Source organism: Oncorhynchus mykiss, chromosome 14, assembly GCF_013265735.2.
Source record: "Oncorhynchus mykiss isolate Arlee chromosome 14, USDA_OmykA_1.1, whole genome shotgun sequence".
Classification (NCBI taxonomy): Eukaryota; Metazoa; Chordata; class Actinopteri; order Salmoniformes; family Salmonidae; genus Oncorhynchus; species Oncorhynchus mykiss.
Window position 1 is genome coordinate 16185663 of NC_048578.1, and position 17220 is coordinate 16202882.

Here is a 17220-nt window from a genome sequence, read left to right on the forward strand (position 1 = left end):
GTGAGACGAAAATATTGCTGCCCTGCAAAACTCAAATCTGTATTTTCCGGACGTTGATATCAGGTTCATTTTCAGTTCTGAATTAACAGAAATACATTTGAAAACATTGAGAATGCTTATTTTCTGGATGTTTAAATCAGGTTTGAATGAAATTTGAAAAGACGCCGTCATTTCTAAATCAAGGCCGGTCCAGAACAGACAAAATCTGAACCACACATAGACGTCTAGATTTGGGTCAAATCAAGGCTGGTCCAGACCAAACCAAAAACAAATGTTCATGGAAATCAATGCTGGTCTGGAATGCTCCAAACAAAGGCTACTGGTCAGGACAGGACAAAAAAAGACATCCGATAGACATTGGTCTGTCCTTACAATTATATTGCAGGCCTATATTCCAGTATGAATGCCCATCCATGTGTTAGGCCCACCATTTGTAAAACAGGCCATTGCATTGGCTTTACTAGTCCTGATTCCTGTGACTAATCATGTTGGCTACTTAAGCTCTGAATATCAGCTACCAATATTTGTCAAATAGAATTGTATTGGTCACATGCGCCGAATGAATGTACAGGGTTAGTCGAGGTAATATGTACATGTAGGTAGGGGTAAAGTGAGTAGGCATAGATAATAAAACAGAGTAGCAGCAGCGTACGTGAAGAGTGTGAAGGAATGTGAGTGTGTGTGTGTGTATGGTGTCAATATGCAAGTGTGTGTGTCCGTGTGTGTGTTGGAGTGTCAGTGTAGTATGTGTCAGTGTGTGGTTAGAGTCTAGTGAGTGTACATCGAGCCTGTGCAAAACAACAGTAATAAAATAAGAGGGCCAATACAAATTTTCCAGTTAGCCATTTGATTAGCTATTCAGCAGTCTTATGGCTTGGCGTAGAAGCTATTAAGGAGCCTTTTGGTCCCAGACTTGGTGGTCCGCTACCACTTTCCGTGAGGTAGCAGAGAGAACAAACAAACAAGTCTATGACTTGGGCGGCTGGAGTCTTTGACAATTTCTTGGGCCTTCCTCTGGAGTTAACCTGAGCCTATTTGTAATGTGTTTACATTGCATGTCCCGCTAAGTATTTTCTTTTTCGCTAAGATCAGCTAGTCAGAAATTTACATATTCAAACTTGAAACCACTGATCATGACAATTTAGCCAACAGAAAGAAACTCCTGGACAGCAGTTGTGAGTAGCCTGATTGTCCATTCCATATGGTCAATTCCATATGGTCCATTTTACTTTTAACTCTCCTGTTTTTAGTATATGTTTGTTAACATGTCAGCACATTTTTTTATTTGATTGGGTGCCATTTAGGTTAGACTATTTGATCGGAGAAACCTGCATGATGTAAAAAGTGTCTCTCATTACATTGTATCGCCAGCCTACAGGCTACAGAAAAGGCCACAGACAGGATATGGTAGAAAGAGTATCTGCTACATGGTTTATGTTAGATGATTTTTATGACGGCACATTGGTGGAGCGCCGCAGCGATGCGTCTCTACAACAGCACCCTGGAGAGGCACGCTGGGAATGGGTAAGTGAAATATTTTGTGCCCCTGTCTAACAGAATGAGCACTGCGTATCACAAGGCGGCAACAGCGCTCACCTAAAAAGCCCATAGGCCACCGGTTGAGAGAAATTGTCATTGTTTTTGGGCAGAATTATGTGAGGTTTTGTGTGTTGTTGGAGGCGTGTCTTGGTCAGTTTAGCTCAGAAAAGGTCACCCTCTTCAATCTGACTCCTAATCCTGCCTAATGAGTAGGCCGGCCTTGGCCATCAGTTGCTGTGCACAATTTCAAGTGTGGCAGCCTGTAAGGACAGTACAAATAACTGGGCAAGCCGACAGTTGTCCTTCCTTCTTCCCAGTAGCTAGGGAGAGTTGGTCGTCCGTGGCCTGGGATGAGGCTAATTAGCCAACATCCCTACAGAGCCACGCATTGCCAGGGTCATTTACCACCATGTGTGCCCACTCAAGCACCTCAAATCCCTGGGCTCGGCAACTATGCAATGGAATAATAGGGTTTCCATTGAAACATGGTCTTGTTGGCCAAGTATTTTTTACGACAGGCCTCTATCCATCTGTCAAGGCTGCTCTGTCTTAATTCTGATTGGGTGTTAGTGGGATGCTGAATGTCTTGATAGGTTGGCTAGTTTCTGGAATGATTTCTCATTGGCTGCTGAGTCACACCTGTGGTTAGTCACACCTGAGACTAGTCAAAGTAAATGGAGCATAGGAGAGAAGAAGCAAGGCAAGGATTCATCCGAGGGACTGCTCATCTTTATGGTTCGCTGAAGGGCTCAGAACAGCTTTGGTTCTGATCGTTTGATCTCCCCACCATATGTCTTCCGCCTCAGTCATACGGTTCCGCAGCCAGAGAGACAGAGAGCCATAGATGGAAAGGCAGGAAGTGCTAAATCAACTGGTTTATGTTCCAAGAGGCCCTGAATCTGGAGGAGGCTGTAAATCATGTTTTTACTTATCTCCTGAAGTACTACCGGTACTCACACTCGGTATAATAAACTATTTTTAATTAAGGGGATATAAAAAAGGTTATGTGAGAATGTTACAAGATATTAAAAACTTTCCTAATATAAAGAGAGACCTGAATTAAACGGATACGATTGGTTTGACACCTCACCTTGAGTAATTTGACACTAACAGACCAAAGACCGAGTTCAAGGTTCAAAATATCAGCAGAGCATAGTGCGAATTAAAATGTCCTAGGCACAACTAAGGGTCAAGGTTCAAAGGCTACAGACAAAGAAAGGTCAATGTGAAAAGAGTAGTTGTACATTATAGGTGCTCTGATTCTGCCAAGAATCCAGTCAGAGTTTGATGATGCCAGGATTTTGTTACCATTTCTATTCATGTCCTACAGAGAAGCGACAGCTGACAGCCACTGCAGCAGTATATTTGCCATTATTATGAAGTCCTTACAATATTGGGTCCTGGTGGAGAACGTGTTACATTTCTTATAATAGCAGTCGGAAAAATTTGAGCACAGTATTTGGAAGCCAAGGGCCTGCAATACACCTAGCACTAGTGACTCTGCAAAACAGGTGGATGGATTGTTGGATAGATAGAAGTGAAGGTGGGTGATCAAAGAGGCTTGATGCTGTAGTCTCATACTGAGGAACAGGCTACATTAGAATAAAATGTTACACGGGAAACTTCTACCTTATGCTAAGTAATTTTGTTTCTCATTTCCTCAGCTATACGAACACAAGTGTCAAATGGAATGCAGGTGAATGCCAAAGCAAGTTTTTTTTTTTTTTTTTTTCAGTCAACAGCCATGCGACATCCTTGAAATCAAATGGAATGCTGATGATAATTCCATCGAGTCAGGTACACGTGTGGTGCTAAGAGATTGATTTCTGTCAGACCTATTGAATTGAAGAAAGACCAGAAACAGGGTAGTGTGCCTGCTTGCCTATGTACAGACGCAATGGAGCAAGCAGAATAATGGACTCCTGTACAGCACTCGCAGAGTGCGGCCAGCGGGGAAACCAATTATTTCAGTCCAGTAACACCTTCAACAGAAGAACCTTATCATGACTAATAGAACTTCCCCGTTGGTGTGATACACAACAGGGATCTACCAAGTAACTATGGCCCAAGTCATACAAACTCAAGTCCATTTGTTACTTTGGTGATCATTAGTCCTTCCTTTGGTCATATGGTTGTTAACATACTGTTGGTGTTCCACTTTGCCTGACCGAGTTTGGGGTTGGCGGTTAGACTATCACCGGCAGGGTTGTAGCACAGGTCACACCACTCCCCCAAGGCCGAACTGCCACTACGGCACCAGCAGCAGACAAAGGAAACTAGGTGATTAGTCGTCAACCCGAGCGACACCAAAAACAAGGTAGAGTCAAGGACACAAGGCTAAATGACATTAAATCAGATTTCAACCAATTAAGTTCTTGATAAAACGTGTGGACTTTACAAGAACGGGAGAATTGTAACTACTTTAGGCTGCCCATACTGAAGTTTGATGATACACTTAGGACAAATCAAAAGGTGCCTTCTACCCACAACAGGGATGGCAACCGTAGTGCTGCATTTTCTGGCCACTTCAGTTTCCATAGCAACTACACACCTATCGTGTTCCATATCATCCTCCAAAGGGACGAGTAAAGCCTTTCAAAGGGCATCCTTTTGTTCTTCGTGAACAAGCAAGACAAAGAACTGTTCAGAACAAAGTCCTTATGCCAGGAACAAAAAGGTAGAAACATTTTTAATTATGTTTACTTGCTTCCTCTCTTTCTTCCTTTCACAGACGTAGAGGATCAGTGAAGATCGTAGGTTCACACCTACGACGGCAGAAAGATAATATGTCTCCCCCCCCCCCCCCCCCCCCCCCCAATCGGTGGCATTATTGACATAGTACATCCCCATTGGCCTTTCGCTGCAATACACATGCAACACAGTCTAAGGACCAGGATGATTCAGCTAAAACGTTTAAGTTACCCACTATGTAATGTTCTACTACAGTAGCTTAGAGACCTGGTTAATGGTTGTTGGAGATTGGTGGAGAAGTGGACCAAAAGAGAATGCACAATGTTCATAGCTATAGGGTGAAATTATGCTCAGTAATGCAGTCACACACACACACACATTTAGTTATTTAGGGGATGCTGCTGTTTAGTGTTTACCGAAAGCTGAGGAGGGAGACACAGGACAGCTGTATCCAGTCTGTTTACCACAACCAGATTAACCCGAAGGCACTCAAACAAGCAGCTTAGGGAAATGGGGCAAATATGAGTTTGCACAGCAAGGAGAGCCAAAAAGCCCATGTGAGCTTACAGGTTCAAATTTGAACAGAGAAGTTACCACTGTTTGCACATCTTGAAAAGGCGGTAGTGCTCAGTTCAGAACAAAATAGAATGTGAATGAAAATCTCCAGGAAGTAGTCCATGTCAGAGATTTATTTTAATATTCTGAGGAATTAGTTTAGCTTCGCAGAAACATTGTCTATTTCCAACCCTTGGCCCCATAACCGGGGCGGGAGGGGAAATGCGACTACTGAAGAAAGAGTGTGATAATATTGCATTGTGAAATAACAGGAAAATATTGCCTAAACAATTGGGCATTTATTAATCCAGCAGCAGTTTGGTAGAAGGCCCTTCAAAAGGGTCTTTAACGTCACAGTAGTTTGTCACCGTGTGTCATTTGGTGAGGCACTGCATTTGTCTGGTTTACTGTGTGTGTCACTAGCAGAGTCAAATAGTTCAATGTTTTTATAGATAAAATTGCTTGACAAACTCTAACCTTGACCCATATTCTTTTAAATGAGTGTCATAAGATGTTAGAGGTTATAAAAGGCTTTTAGAAAATATAACAAAAAGGGTCTCTGTATGAAAATTATTTCTCTCTCATTCACACACTGATGTTGATGATTACACAGAGGTTTCACTTAGAAGCAAAGTGTGTGCGTATGTGGGTAGTATTATTGACACCTTGAGTACAAGGCAATTCCACAATATCACTCAAATACACTAACAGAGTACAAAAAGTAATGCATGCATTAATACCATACATTTTAACATGCATGCATGATGCATCACTGCCGGTAAAATATAGGCTACAATGGATGGGTTTACAGTCGGCCGAATTCTTATCACAGAGCTGATTGGTCAAAAGACCAATTAGTTAAAAAAATATATTTGAATTGTCTGCATGTGTATAAGCAGCAAGTGTGGCACACTTGTGACAACCTACCTCCATGATTCGGTGCTGGTGCAATCACGATTCCTTTCGCGTCCACTTTCGGTGAATTCTGTCCGTACATGCCATCGTCCTTGGTTAGAATTTGTTTAGGATTGCCTTTTGAGTCAAGTACGGTGGCATTGACCGTAGCACTAACATGGTCTTCCTTGCTGATGGTTTTGTCGGCACGGATCGACAGTATACATCTGGGCAGAACGAGCACCAACAAGACGACCGGGAGATAGCTGCATGGCGTTGCTGTGGTCCACCTCTTGGGCATCTTCGGAATGTCTTACTGTAATGTCCCCTTTACATCCAAGCTGTTATTCAGGGAATCGAACCACGACAAACGATTCCCCCCACACAAAAAAAATAAAAAAGACAGATGCTCGGCGTCTTCCGTGTGGCGTCCCGTCATAAAAACATGCTGTGCTCTTCACACAGTTGTCTTATTCCAATACATGTGTAGCCTACACTTCATTTGGAACGAAGCAATACATAATCATAAAAGCGCACATTAGATCTGTAGGGAGACGAGCTGAAATAATGACATTAAATGGCTTTGGGCAGATGTCAATTTCCTTATGTTCTACTTTTCTTATTTGCTTAATATTACAAGACAATCCATTTAACCTTTAATCGCATGAAAACCTAAGGAGAGCCCTTTATTTGAATATCATAGGCTCTAAATTAATGTCAACTATAATGCGCATGTATATCGTTCGAGTACTTAGCAGGCTATCCCGATAACAAATACATAGCCTATGCATTAAAATTAGAAGGTTATGAAAACCCAATAGACCGTATCGAGATTTTTAATAGCCGGCACGCTGTCTGAGTGGCAATGTATTTCTAAAATATGCTAACGTTACAGCTGTGTATTATTGCCACAAGTGAACAGCTGTCATTACTGATGTGTTCACAAAAGCGTGCCGATGATTGCCAGCTACCTTTGCTCGTAGCCACTAATGTTCGATTTTTTTCGCATTGATTCACAGTTTCGAAATCTATGACGCGGTACCTACCTTCTCCATTTCCTCGAACCAAAACGATATTGATACAAAACCTCTTCACTTGCTTTATTATTATGAACGTTCAGTGGCCCTTGCCATCAAAACAACGATAATGCGATTCACTCTCTGGTCTTTTCCTTCTGGATCCACACAGCGCAAGCGCAGCGCGACTTAGAAGAGGACGACAGCTGCGCTTGTAGGCCTACCATCACGCCAACGTTCTCAATATCTGAAAAGACGGCCACCTGTAGATAGCCTTACAATCACCTCACCTGTCAACATTAATGGTACCGTTATTTAATCAATTATAGCCTACTGATAAAGCGTGGTTTGGTCACAGTGCCCCTCATATCCAATTGTAGGCAGTCAATTAGGTTAAACGTTTTCAAGACATGTTCTAAACTGGTAGGCTATAGTCTTATTGATTAGAGGAACCAATATGTCACTATCCATCAGTGACAGGTTTATGCTATCAAAACCAAACTAAGCTATAAAGATCTATTTATGTAGCCTAATCTTGTGAATTTTGAGATTGTATGACAGTGTTTTCACCAAGGCCAATTTCGGGGAAAAGGGAACAAAAGACATGACAATCATCCAGACAAGGAGCACCTGCTCAAAGATTATGGATCCCCTTCACACACAGTGTGTGTGTGTTACACTGTTCCAATCTGAACACAAAATGGCTTCCCTTGGTGTTCCACTACTTAGTCCATTTGCCACTATATCCTCTGGTCCCGCTCTATCCATTGTTGACAGGCTCTTGTATTTTCCCACCTGTGCTGTGCTCTGGACAAAAGCCAGTCGATTTAAAACGAACAGCCAACAGTAGACTCAGGATGAAGCGGGGGAGTTTGAGAGTCTCTCCAGTCCATGGCCAGTGTACAGACTTTCAGCCATTATTAAAATCATGACTAGGAGGAAGGACGTGGGAGAATGAGGGAGAGAGGGATTCTGGCAGAGGAGGATAGGAGAGGGGGACTGATGGGGAGGAGAGGGAGAGCGTGGCGGAGGAGGACAGGAGAGAGGGAGAGTGTGGTAGAGGAGGAGAGGGGGAGTCTGGCAACAGGAGAGGAGCGAGTAAATTGTCTCCCCTTAGACCAGGCAGGTGGCTACATTGAGGGATCGGCTTACCTTTGGCAAGAAGAGAGCCCGCGGCCACCCGGGGCTCAGTGACAAGCTAATTGATACATGTCGCTCGGGCTTCCTCCTGTCACTAAATCCTTGCGGCACTGGAGAGACCTGCTTAGGTGGAAAATGACTGAATGATATAAGATCTGATTCTCAATGGAGTCGTGCAGTAAAGATCAAAGAGGTGCAGTACAGACATTAGAGAGACGTCTGGGTTGCTGTTACAGTACATCAAACCTGGATACTGTTATGGATGGCTGGATGGCTGTGAACTAAATCACCGAAGCTTTGGTGGGCGTTTGAAGTTACAGTACATTAGGAACGATGGGCTGTTTAACTACAGCATCTTCGAGATGTCACTCCTGATATGACAGAAAAACTAAGGGGGCGACATGCTGTCTACTTTAATTGAAGTAAATAAAGGTGTCAGAGCTGTCTCTGATATAAAATATCTGTTTTTGCCTAAGAAACATTGATTGTGCCTGTCATTTGTTTTTATGTAGGTATTCTTTCGCTTCCTCTGCCCTCTTATCAGTAGTGGAATTAGGTTTGAGATGTCCTATATTAATACATACCACTGTTGCTGACGTTCTGATGAATCAGAGACTGCGTGCAGGGCCTACAGGCAACGGAGTATTTTCCAAATTCCACCCACATATTTTCTCAGCTCAAGAAAACAGTTGCGCTTTATACTTTTGTTTGTCAAGACTGACCTCTGGTGGTTGAAGTAGGTAATAGGGAACAGTCTGGAAAATGCCAAACAGAACTCCACAACATTTTGTGTCTTGTAATTTCCTGTTTATTTAAATTAAATACGGACCAACGATACTCTATTAGGCAAAAGTGACTTCTAAGAAATGAATACTTTTGTTAAAAAAATCAAATCCATTCTCCATTCTCGTCTGTAGACTATTAAAACAATGAACTAGGTCAAATGAACTACAATGTAGTTCTGTCCAGTTTGCATGTGGGCAGTTCTATGTAAAAAGCCCCATTAACATTAACGTGAAGTTCATAGAAGCACAACACATTTGTGTCAAATGAAAGATAAGGGTCTATATTTGGTGAGAAAATAAGAGATATACACTGGGGTCCAAAATGATTAACACCCTTGTTAAATATTACCACTAATGTCTGTATAAAGTAAATTTTTCAAATAGTGAGCTACATTGTATGCTAAAAACAGGGGAAATTATATTAGGTTATACTAATACAGACCAACATGAAATATATTTTGTTTAACAAATACACACTTTTTTTTTCAAAAGGTAGGGTCCAAATTTACTGACACCACTACAGATTCTTAAAAATAAAGTAAGTTTAGTATTTGGTCCCATATTCCTAGTCTGCAGTGATTAAATCAAGCTTGTGACTCTACAAACTTTTTGGATGCATTTGCAGTTCATTTTGGTTGTGTTTCAGATTATTTTGTGCCCAATGTAAATAAATGGTAAATAATGTATTGTGTCATTTTGGTGTCACTTTTATTGTAAATAAGAATAGAATATGTTTTGAAACACTTCTACATTATGCAACCATTATTACTGATAACCATGAATGAATCACGAATAACGATGAGTGAGAACGCTACAGAGAGTCAAATATCATAACCCCAAGACATGCTAACATTCCCTGCCATTGTAATGGTGAGGTAAGCATGTCTTGGGGGTATGATATTTGTGCCTTTGTAACGTTGTATTGGTCAATCAGTAGTTTTTGTTTGGTACTTTTAAAGTGTCTCAGCGTCATTCTGTTACCATGGAATTGACCGTGTGTGAGCTATGATCAAAGTCCAACCACACAACTGTCGTATGGTTAGGTATGGTATGGTTTGTTATGGTTTGCTATGGTATGGTTTGGAATGGTTCGGTATGTGTGCAGATTAAGGACTAACTGCACAAATATGTTCAGTTGGTGCCACAATCCTAAGGAGGAGCAATAAACTAAGCTATGTAAACAATAATCCAGGTCTCACATAAAAGCAATAGTTGGATATTTCTCCATTCTGTCTTTGGGTGGAAAGCACATCCTCTATGCCCAGTGCATGATTATTGACACACTGTAAGCTTATTCCGAAGAACGACAGGAATGTCTTTCTCCTGGCATCAACACCTGAGGGGCTTTTTGTGGGTTGTGTTGTAAATGGTGTCTGAAGATGCACTACTGAGTCCAGTATGGATTAGAAAAAGATTGCTAAAAGGGAGAGGATGGGGAGTGTGTCGACGTTGCTTAGGACAGGATATTTCAATGAACGTCATTGCATGGAGCTCTTGAATACAATGACACTTACCTATGAAGTATGTGTTTGTGTGTTTTTGAATGTGTTTGTGTGTGACTGCCACTGTAGAGACAGTCACTGCAATACAAGTGGACTTGGTAAGAAAAGAACCAGCTCTACACCGCCACTTCAGATTCAAATTCCAGACTGCATCTCCTTTCATCAAGTGGATTTGGATAAGAGTACTCACAAAACTCCAGTCCGAGGCTAAAATATATTACTGAGCAGGTGGTAATAGGAGGAGAGGCTGTGTAACACAGAGAAGATAAAGGAAGGGAGAGGAACGTGTGAGGCAGGTCTCTGCTTGCGGAAGTACCTCCTTGCCACAACTTACAGATCCTCTACTGAACCATGGCTCTCTCTGCCCCAGCTGGGACTCTTCTTTTGCTGTTCTTTCTCTCCTCTCTTCTACATGGCTGTTCCCCCTCTTCCACCACGGAGGAATGCACTGGCGTCCGTAAGTTGATGCATCTCTTCTTCATTCGAAACTCCTTTAGGTCTTTTTTTCCATCAGGCAAACCATTAACCGAGGCTTTATCATAAAACATTCAAAATGTGTGTGATTTTTTTGTGTGTAGGTGTTCATGTTCAATCTTACTCATCTTGTTTTTTTTTTGTTATGTTGAAGATACCAGCATGCAAGCTGAACATACCTCTTATCTACAGAGTAGGAATGCGTTCGCTGAAACGGGCCTGAGCTCTCTGGGAACTTTCACTATAGCCTGCCGCCTAGCTGTTATGGCTTAACAGCAGCAAGCATGAATTTTTTTGGCTGATTTGAAAAAATGTGTCCACAACACTGAGCCACTACCAGGGTTACAGGTTACATTTTGAAATGTATTCTGTTACAGTTGGAACTTGGTAAAAAAAATTTAAAAATACACAATTGATTTGACCTAATATTACATTTGGTCATGAAGAGCACATGTTCAACTTGATACAAAAAAACATGTTTTCCCATCTCAAAAGGTGAAATAAAACGTATAATAAAAGTATTATAGTAAGTGCCTATTAAGTGCCCAAAAAAAGTAACAGGGTTGACCGTAACAGGGTTGACTATTTAATCTTAAATCAGCCATAAATACCCTTGTTACAGGGGGAATGTAAGCTTGTTGTGTGCAACAGAGTGGCAATTGAATCCAAGCTTCACAATTTTTTTCGAATAAATGTTCAAACAAGTCTAGCCTGACTATCTAGTGGGTAACACAGTTGACGTGCTATGCTCGACCCACACAGTATTCCACCACTAAACACCAGAAAATGGCCAAAAAGAGTAGAACCAACTCACCTGCTTTTACACTATGATTTGACTTTTAGATGTAAAATGTTTATTTTGAAATAAATATTTAAAAAGGAATAGATCCACCATATTAAAACAACAGTCTAGTTCACGAGAAAGTGTTGACCTTAAAATGAGGGACAGATGTAAATGAATCACTAATCACATGAAGTAAATAATCATCTTCAGAAATGACTGTCAAAGCAACAAAAATAACTAGGGCTTTACAATGATGGTGAAACTTGGAGACATTTTGGGGTTAAGTGGGTTAAAATCTTTCTAGAAGTCACAAAGGGTGCATGGAGGGGCATGACAAAATGATGAGTTTTTCTCACATTAGTAAGTCTTTATTAATACAAAAAATCGGATTGATTTCTCTGTGTTAAAATCCAATCTTGTTGGACAATTTCTACTTAAAATATCAAAAGGGATGCAAAAGGCACTCATTTCGTGGATTGACACAGTTATTGGTAAACATTTTGGACAGGTAACTAAGTAACGGAACTTTGAAATGACACAAACTCCGTAACGTAATCTGATAACGTTCAGTTACTTTTGGATTCCTTTTCCCTTTAGAGGCATTAAGAAGAAGAAGACAAGAAAGATCCATCAAACGCATATGGTGTGTCATCATAGTGGTCTGTGACTCGCTCAGGTGGACCAAACTTAAACTTTTTCAATGCTGAATTGAATGTCATTGAGAAAACGGCAAGGTGTCATAATGTTTTTTTTCTTCTCTCGCAAACATAATTTCTGATTTTAAAAGTAATCCAAGAAGTTAAGTTTTTCTAAAGTATCTGTAATCTGATTATAATATTTTATCTGGTAATGTAACTGTCACGCCCTGACCTTAGAGATCCTTTTATTTCTCTATTTGGTTAGGTCAGAGTGTGACTAGGGTGGGTGGGCATTCTAGTTTTTCATTTCTAGGTTGGCCTAGTATGGTTCCCAATCAGAGGCAGCTGTCTATCGTTGTCTCTGATTGGGGATCATGTTTAGGTAGCCTTTTTCCACCTGTTGTGTGTGTGGGATCTTGTTTTTGTATTGTAGTCTTTTTGCATGTCAAAGCGGCACATTAGTTTAGTTAGTCTTTACTGTTTTGTTGCTGGTTCACATTAATAAACATGATGGGGGCCTCCCGGGTGGCGCAGTGGTTAAGGGCGCTGTACTGCAGCGCCAGCTGCGCCACCAGAGACTCTGGGTTCGCAGGCAGGCTCTGTCGTAACCGGCCACGACCGGGAGGTCTGTGGGGCGACGCACAATTGGCCTAGCGTCGTCTGGGTTAGGGAGGGTTTGGCCGGTAGGGAAATCCTTGTCTCATCATGCACCAGCGACTCCTGTGGCGGGCCGGGCGCAGTGCGAGCTAACCAAGGCTGCCAGGTGCACGGTGTTTCCTCCGACACATTGGTGCGGCTGGATGCGCGCTGTGTTAAGAAGCAGTGCGGCTTGGTTGGGTTGTGTATCGGAGGACGCATGACTTTCAACCTTCGTCTCTCCCGAGCCTGTACGGGAGTTGTAGCGATGAGACAAGATAGTAGCTACTAAACAATTGGATACCACAAAAATTGGGGAGAAAAAGGGGTAAAAAAATACAAAAATAAACATGATGAACGCCTTCCACGCTGCACCTTGGTCCAATCCTTCCAACAACAATTGTTATAGTAACTGATTACAGTTAAGTATTTTGGGGGTAATCAGATGACATGTAACTCCTCAACCCTGGCCACTACATGCTCAACTGTAGACCTATAACAGTGCTAAATCTGGATACCAAAATATGCATTTGCATTTTACCACAGTTAGTGCTGTTATTAGGTTAATGCACATTAACGCTCAACTTTCCAGCTCACATAGATTAATATTTATTAAGCATCCAGGTCTCAAAGGGGACATGTCGTCATTATGAGCTTTCAGCTGCAGAGTAAATGTCAATTACACAGTTAAGGGGTTATTTGTTCAGCGTCTAGAGGATCTGCTTTAGGATGTGATGAGTCAAGCTGACCTTTGGACACACCACAGACCACTTTAATGTTCTTACTAGATCCCTCCCATGACCCCAGCGTATTTTGAAGCTGATGAGACACATTGTTTCTTAATAACTAGGTTTCCATTGAAATTGGCCACAGATTTCATGTGAATATAAAGAAAACATGTGCATTTTCCCACCAGTGGTGTGTTTCCGCCAAACTAGTGTTGAGCAATTAGAGCTTTTTGAAGGTTGTTTTGGTTAGATTATAAAAAAAAATATCAAGGTTTTTGATTTCGGTTTTGATTATTTGAGTTGAATGCTGTAACAGAATAAAACAATAAATAAAAGTCCCATGATGGTAGTGACTGACATGAATGCTTTTCACTTATTAAGCATCATTTATTCACATTGCTTTAACACATGCTTTCACACAATGTTAAATTTGCTGAAAATTAACACAGTTGACAGTGAGAGGACGTTCCTGTTTTTGCTGAGTTTACAAACTGATATTTTGGCATACTGTTGTATTTCGTACTGTTCTTGATAGCTTTTTCATGTTCTCCATATTGTGGTTTAATATTTCAATGGAGTTTCAGAGTACTAGAGAAACTGCAATGTGCGCCTTGAGCTCACAGAAACAAACTGAACCAGATGGAATTCAAATACTCAACTTACATTGGTCAATGAGTATTTAAAAAACAAAATAACCTTCGTTTTGGTTAATCGCTCAGCACTACACCAAATGGACTTGTTGCAGATCAACATCACTGTGTGAAAACATACTGCACACAAATTGTACATTTTTTTGCTTAAGTTTTCATGTACAGAATAAAAATCTGAAGTTCAATGTGTTTCCATCACATTTTCAACTCACATTTCAACAAAAACGTAGTAAATGTACCTACTCTAGTTTTGCATGTGTGCTCTAGCCAACAGCTTGCAGATACAGTCAGGTAGTCTAGCATACATTATGCGCGAGAATATTTTTATGGCAGTCAAGCACTGATCATCATGTCACCAGACGGTATTTTTTTGACACATTTTAAATACCTTTTTTAGGCAAACTACTTCCATATATACTTTGATTCATTTTTCAAACTGGTACTGGGCTACCTTCAGACATGTCGTGTTCCTGAGAGTCATCTTACCGTAGAGGGGTCTGTAGTTTGTAGCCTAAACCTTTAGGATGCTACAGATGTTTTCCTGAGAAGACCGTTTCCATCACAGCTGTCATGAATTGTTTTTATATGATATGATATGATTTTTACTTGCATTAAAACTATGGATGGAAACGAGGTTAATGTGTTGAATCCTAGCTTGAGATCCTCTTGAGTAACTCAAATTTTCACCCAAATCTCCCTTTGACATCACGACATGATTTAAATACGTGAAAGTCTTGCAAGCTTAACAAAGTGGGCTGAATCCTAATTTGAGATATGCCCAGCTCAATTCACATATTCATGTTGATAGGACATTTGAGTCTGAATGCTTGACTTGGCTGCAAAGTTTCTCCTGGATAAAACATCAGTACAGTATGTGTACGAACTGTTTATATCAAATTAAATATATTGACAAACTTGTAATGTAAGCCCACACTAAATCCTTGAATCAACATACAGTACATGAAATACAGTATACTGAGAATCCTTGTATAATGCTTGTAGCATGTATAATGTCTAATGAATCCTCAAATCTTCTGTGCCTTCTTGGACAGGGCTGCGCTCCTTTACACTGATGTCCAAGTGTAATTTCACCACCCTGAACGACAAGCAGATCAAGGAGGTGCAGGCTTCCACCACTGTGCTCTACGTACCCATCCTCTACATAATTGCCTTCACTCTGGGCCTCCCGGCTAACCTCCTGGCACTGTGGGTCCTTCTGTTCCGTACCAAGAAGCTTCCCTCCACCATCCTCCTCATCAACCTCACCGCCACCGACCTCATGATACTGATGGTGCTCCCTTTCCGCATCGTCTACCACTTACAGGGCAACAACTGGGCCTTCGGTGAGCCATTCTGCCGCGTGGTCACGGCGCTCTTCTACGGCAACATGTACGGCTCGGTGCTGTGTCTGGCATTCATCGCTGTGGACCGGTACGTGGCTTTGGTGCACCCGTTTGGTGCCAAGACCCTCCGCAGCCGCCGCACCTCTTTCTACATGAGCCTATGTGTGTGGGTGGTGGTGTTGGCTGCCATGCTGCCTCTCCTCATCTCGCGCCAGTCCTACACACTGGATGAGCCGCGCATCACCACCTGCCATGACTCACTGCCTGAGGAGGTGCACGAGAAATACTTCCTACCCTACTTCCTCACACTCTTTTTTCTCAGCTTCCTGCTCCCCCTTCTGGTTGTCCTCTACTGCTACATCTCTGTGATACGCACCCTGGTGGCAGGAGGGCAGCGCTACGCCCACGCCATGCGTGTCACCATGTTGGTCCTGGTGGTGTTTGTGGGCTGCCTGCTGCCCAGCAACGTCCTCCTCCTCCTGCACTACTCAGACGCCTATCTGGTGGACAATGGAGAGGATCTGTATGTGCCCTACATGGTTAGCCTAGCCATTAGCACATTGAATAGCTGCATCGACCCCTTCATCTTCTACTACATCTCCGACGACTTCAGGGACAAGGTCACAATGGTGCTGTGTTGCCGCGGCAACAATTCGGAGAGACTCGTCCACGGGGCCTATTCGTCCTCCTTAAAGGGGACACAAAAGTCAAAGGTCATACTGCTGTCCATGTCTAGTCAGAGGCCGGGGACGTCAGAGGGGGAGGCAGCATGCGGCCAATAGGCAATAGAGGCCTAGACGTATAGACACCTAGATCAGACTCAGGCTCACTCCATTGTTGTGGCACGCAATGTTTTCCTATGGTATATGTGAGACATCTCATGTATACATTCAGTGACTCGGTATACACAGCTATACCAGATGTGAGGACTTGTCATAGACAACTCCAAATGGATGGTCTTCCTTTGCCATTTCCGTGCCATTCCCATAAACAAGTCAATGGAGGGAGGTGAAGGATTGAGTCTTTCGGAATCATCATCACGTAGGGATACAGTTTTTGTCATGACAGAAGTAAGGGGTGAGGGCTAGTGGTTCTAGACAGGTGTGATATAGTTATGTTTGTATTTGTATGTTTTGTATTGTTTAGGCGAATATCCTACTATAGATTCTTTACTGACAAGAATATCTCAGGGTACCGAATCAGCAGTACAGTATTACAGCTATGTGGCAATTGTCTGCAGAATATAGACTGCATAGCTTGTAGCTGTGAGGTCACCAATAGCATATCACGTAAGTGATGCCACCATTTGTTTCTATTTAGACTTTTTGGCCAAATTCGGGCTTGCCCATGTAAAAATGGGCAGGCTTCTGGAATGCATTCAGTTTATACCAGGTGTGACTGACTGCTTATGTCTGGAACCAATTCAAGTTTTGGACATTTCCTTCATGAATTATAGATCCTAGAGTACGTTTTCAAGGTAAAGTATTTAGTTACTAAAACATCATGTGGCTTTGTCAGAATGTGTACCGTTTATTTAGTAATTAAAAATGTACAACACCCAGTAAATGTTTCTGATTGAATATTTGAACTTGTATTGTTTCCACTGGTATTTGTTTGCCAACATTTGCAATGAAAGTATGGGGTATTATGCTTACAAGATATCCACAGGTTAATTTCCTTTCCGTAAAGTTGTATTGACTTTTTTTTTTAAATGATGGGACTTTTATTTGTGCTTCAGAATTTTATAGGATGTATCACCCCAAACATATTTTTCACACTCAAACTCCCTGTCATCACTTTAGTGGAAACCAAACGTGTCCTTTGTTAAACTGATGACAATGCTTT

The 17220-nt window shown here is 41.7% G+C and overlaps 2 protein-coding genes across 6 annotated transcripts in view; one reads left to right on the forward strand and one right to left on the reverse strand.

Moving 5' to 3' along the window:
* LOC110488913 (E3 ubiquitin-protein ligase RNF130) overlaps positions 1-6970 on the reverse strand; it is a 72764-nt gene extending 65794 nt beyond the window's left edge. Inside the window, exons 1-2 of one of the 5 annotated variants that reach the window (XM_021561375.2) lie at positions 6726-6968; positions 5713-6175 (exon numbers count right to left, since the gene is read on the reverse strand). In XM_021561375.2, the coding sequence (XP_021417050.1) occupies positions 5713-5980 (268 nt within the window). In that variant the 5' untranslated portion in view covers positions 5981-6175; positions 6726-6968. Of the gene's footprint in view, positions 1-5712 lie in introns of all 5 variants that reach the window. The other 4 variants (XM_021561374.2, XM_021561376.2, XM_021561378.2 and 1 more) reach the window with 4 other exon arrangements.
* Positions 6971-10440: 3470 nt separating this feature from the next.
* LOC110488916 (proteinase-activated receptor 4-like) lies at positions 10441-16930 on the forward strand. Its single transcript, XM_021561379.2, has 2 exons — positions 10441-10579; positions 15085-16930. Exons 1-2 carry the CDS (start codon positions 10474-10476, stop codon positions 16155-16157), a joined length of 1179 nt encoding a protein of 392 aa, XP_021417054.1. The 5' UTR covers positions 10441-10473; the 3' UTR covers positions 16158-16930.
* The last annotated feature ends 290 nt before the right edge of the window (positions 16931-17220 follow it).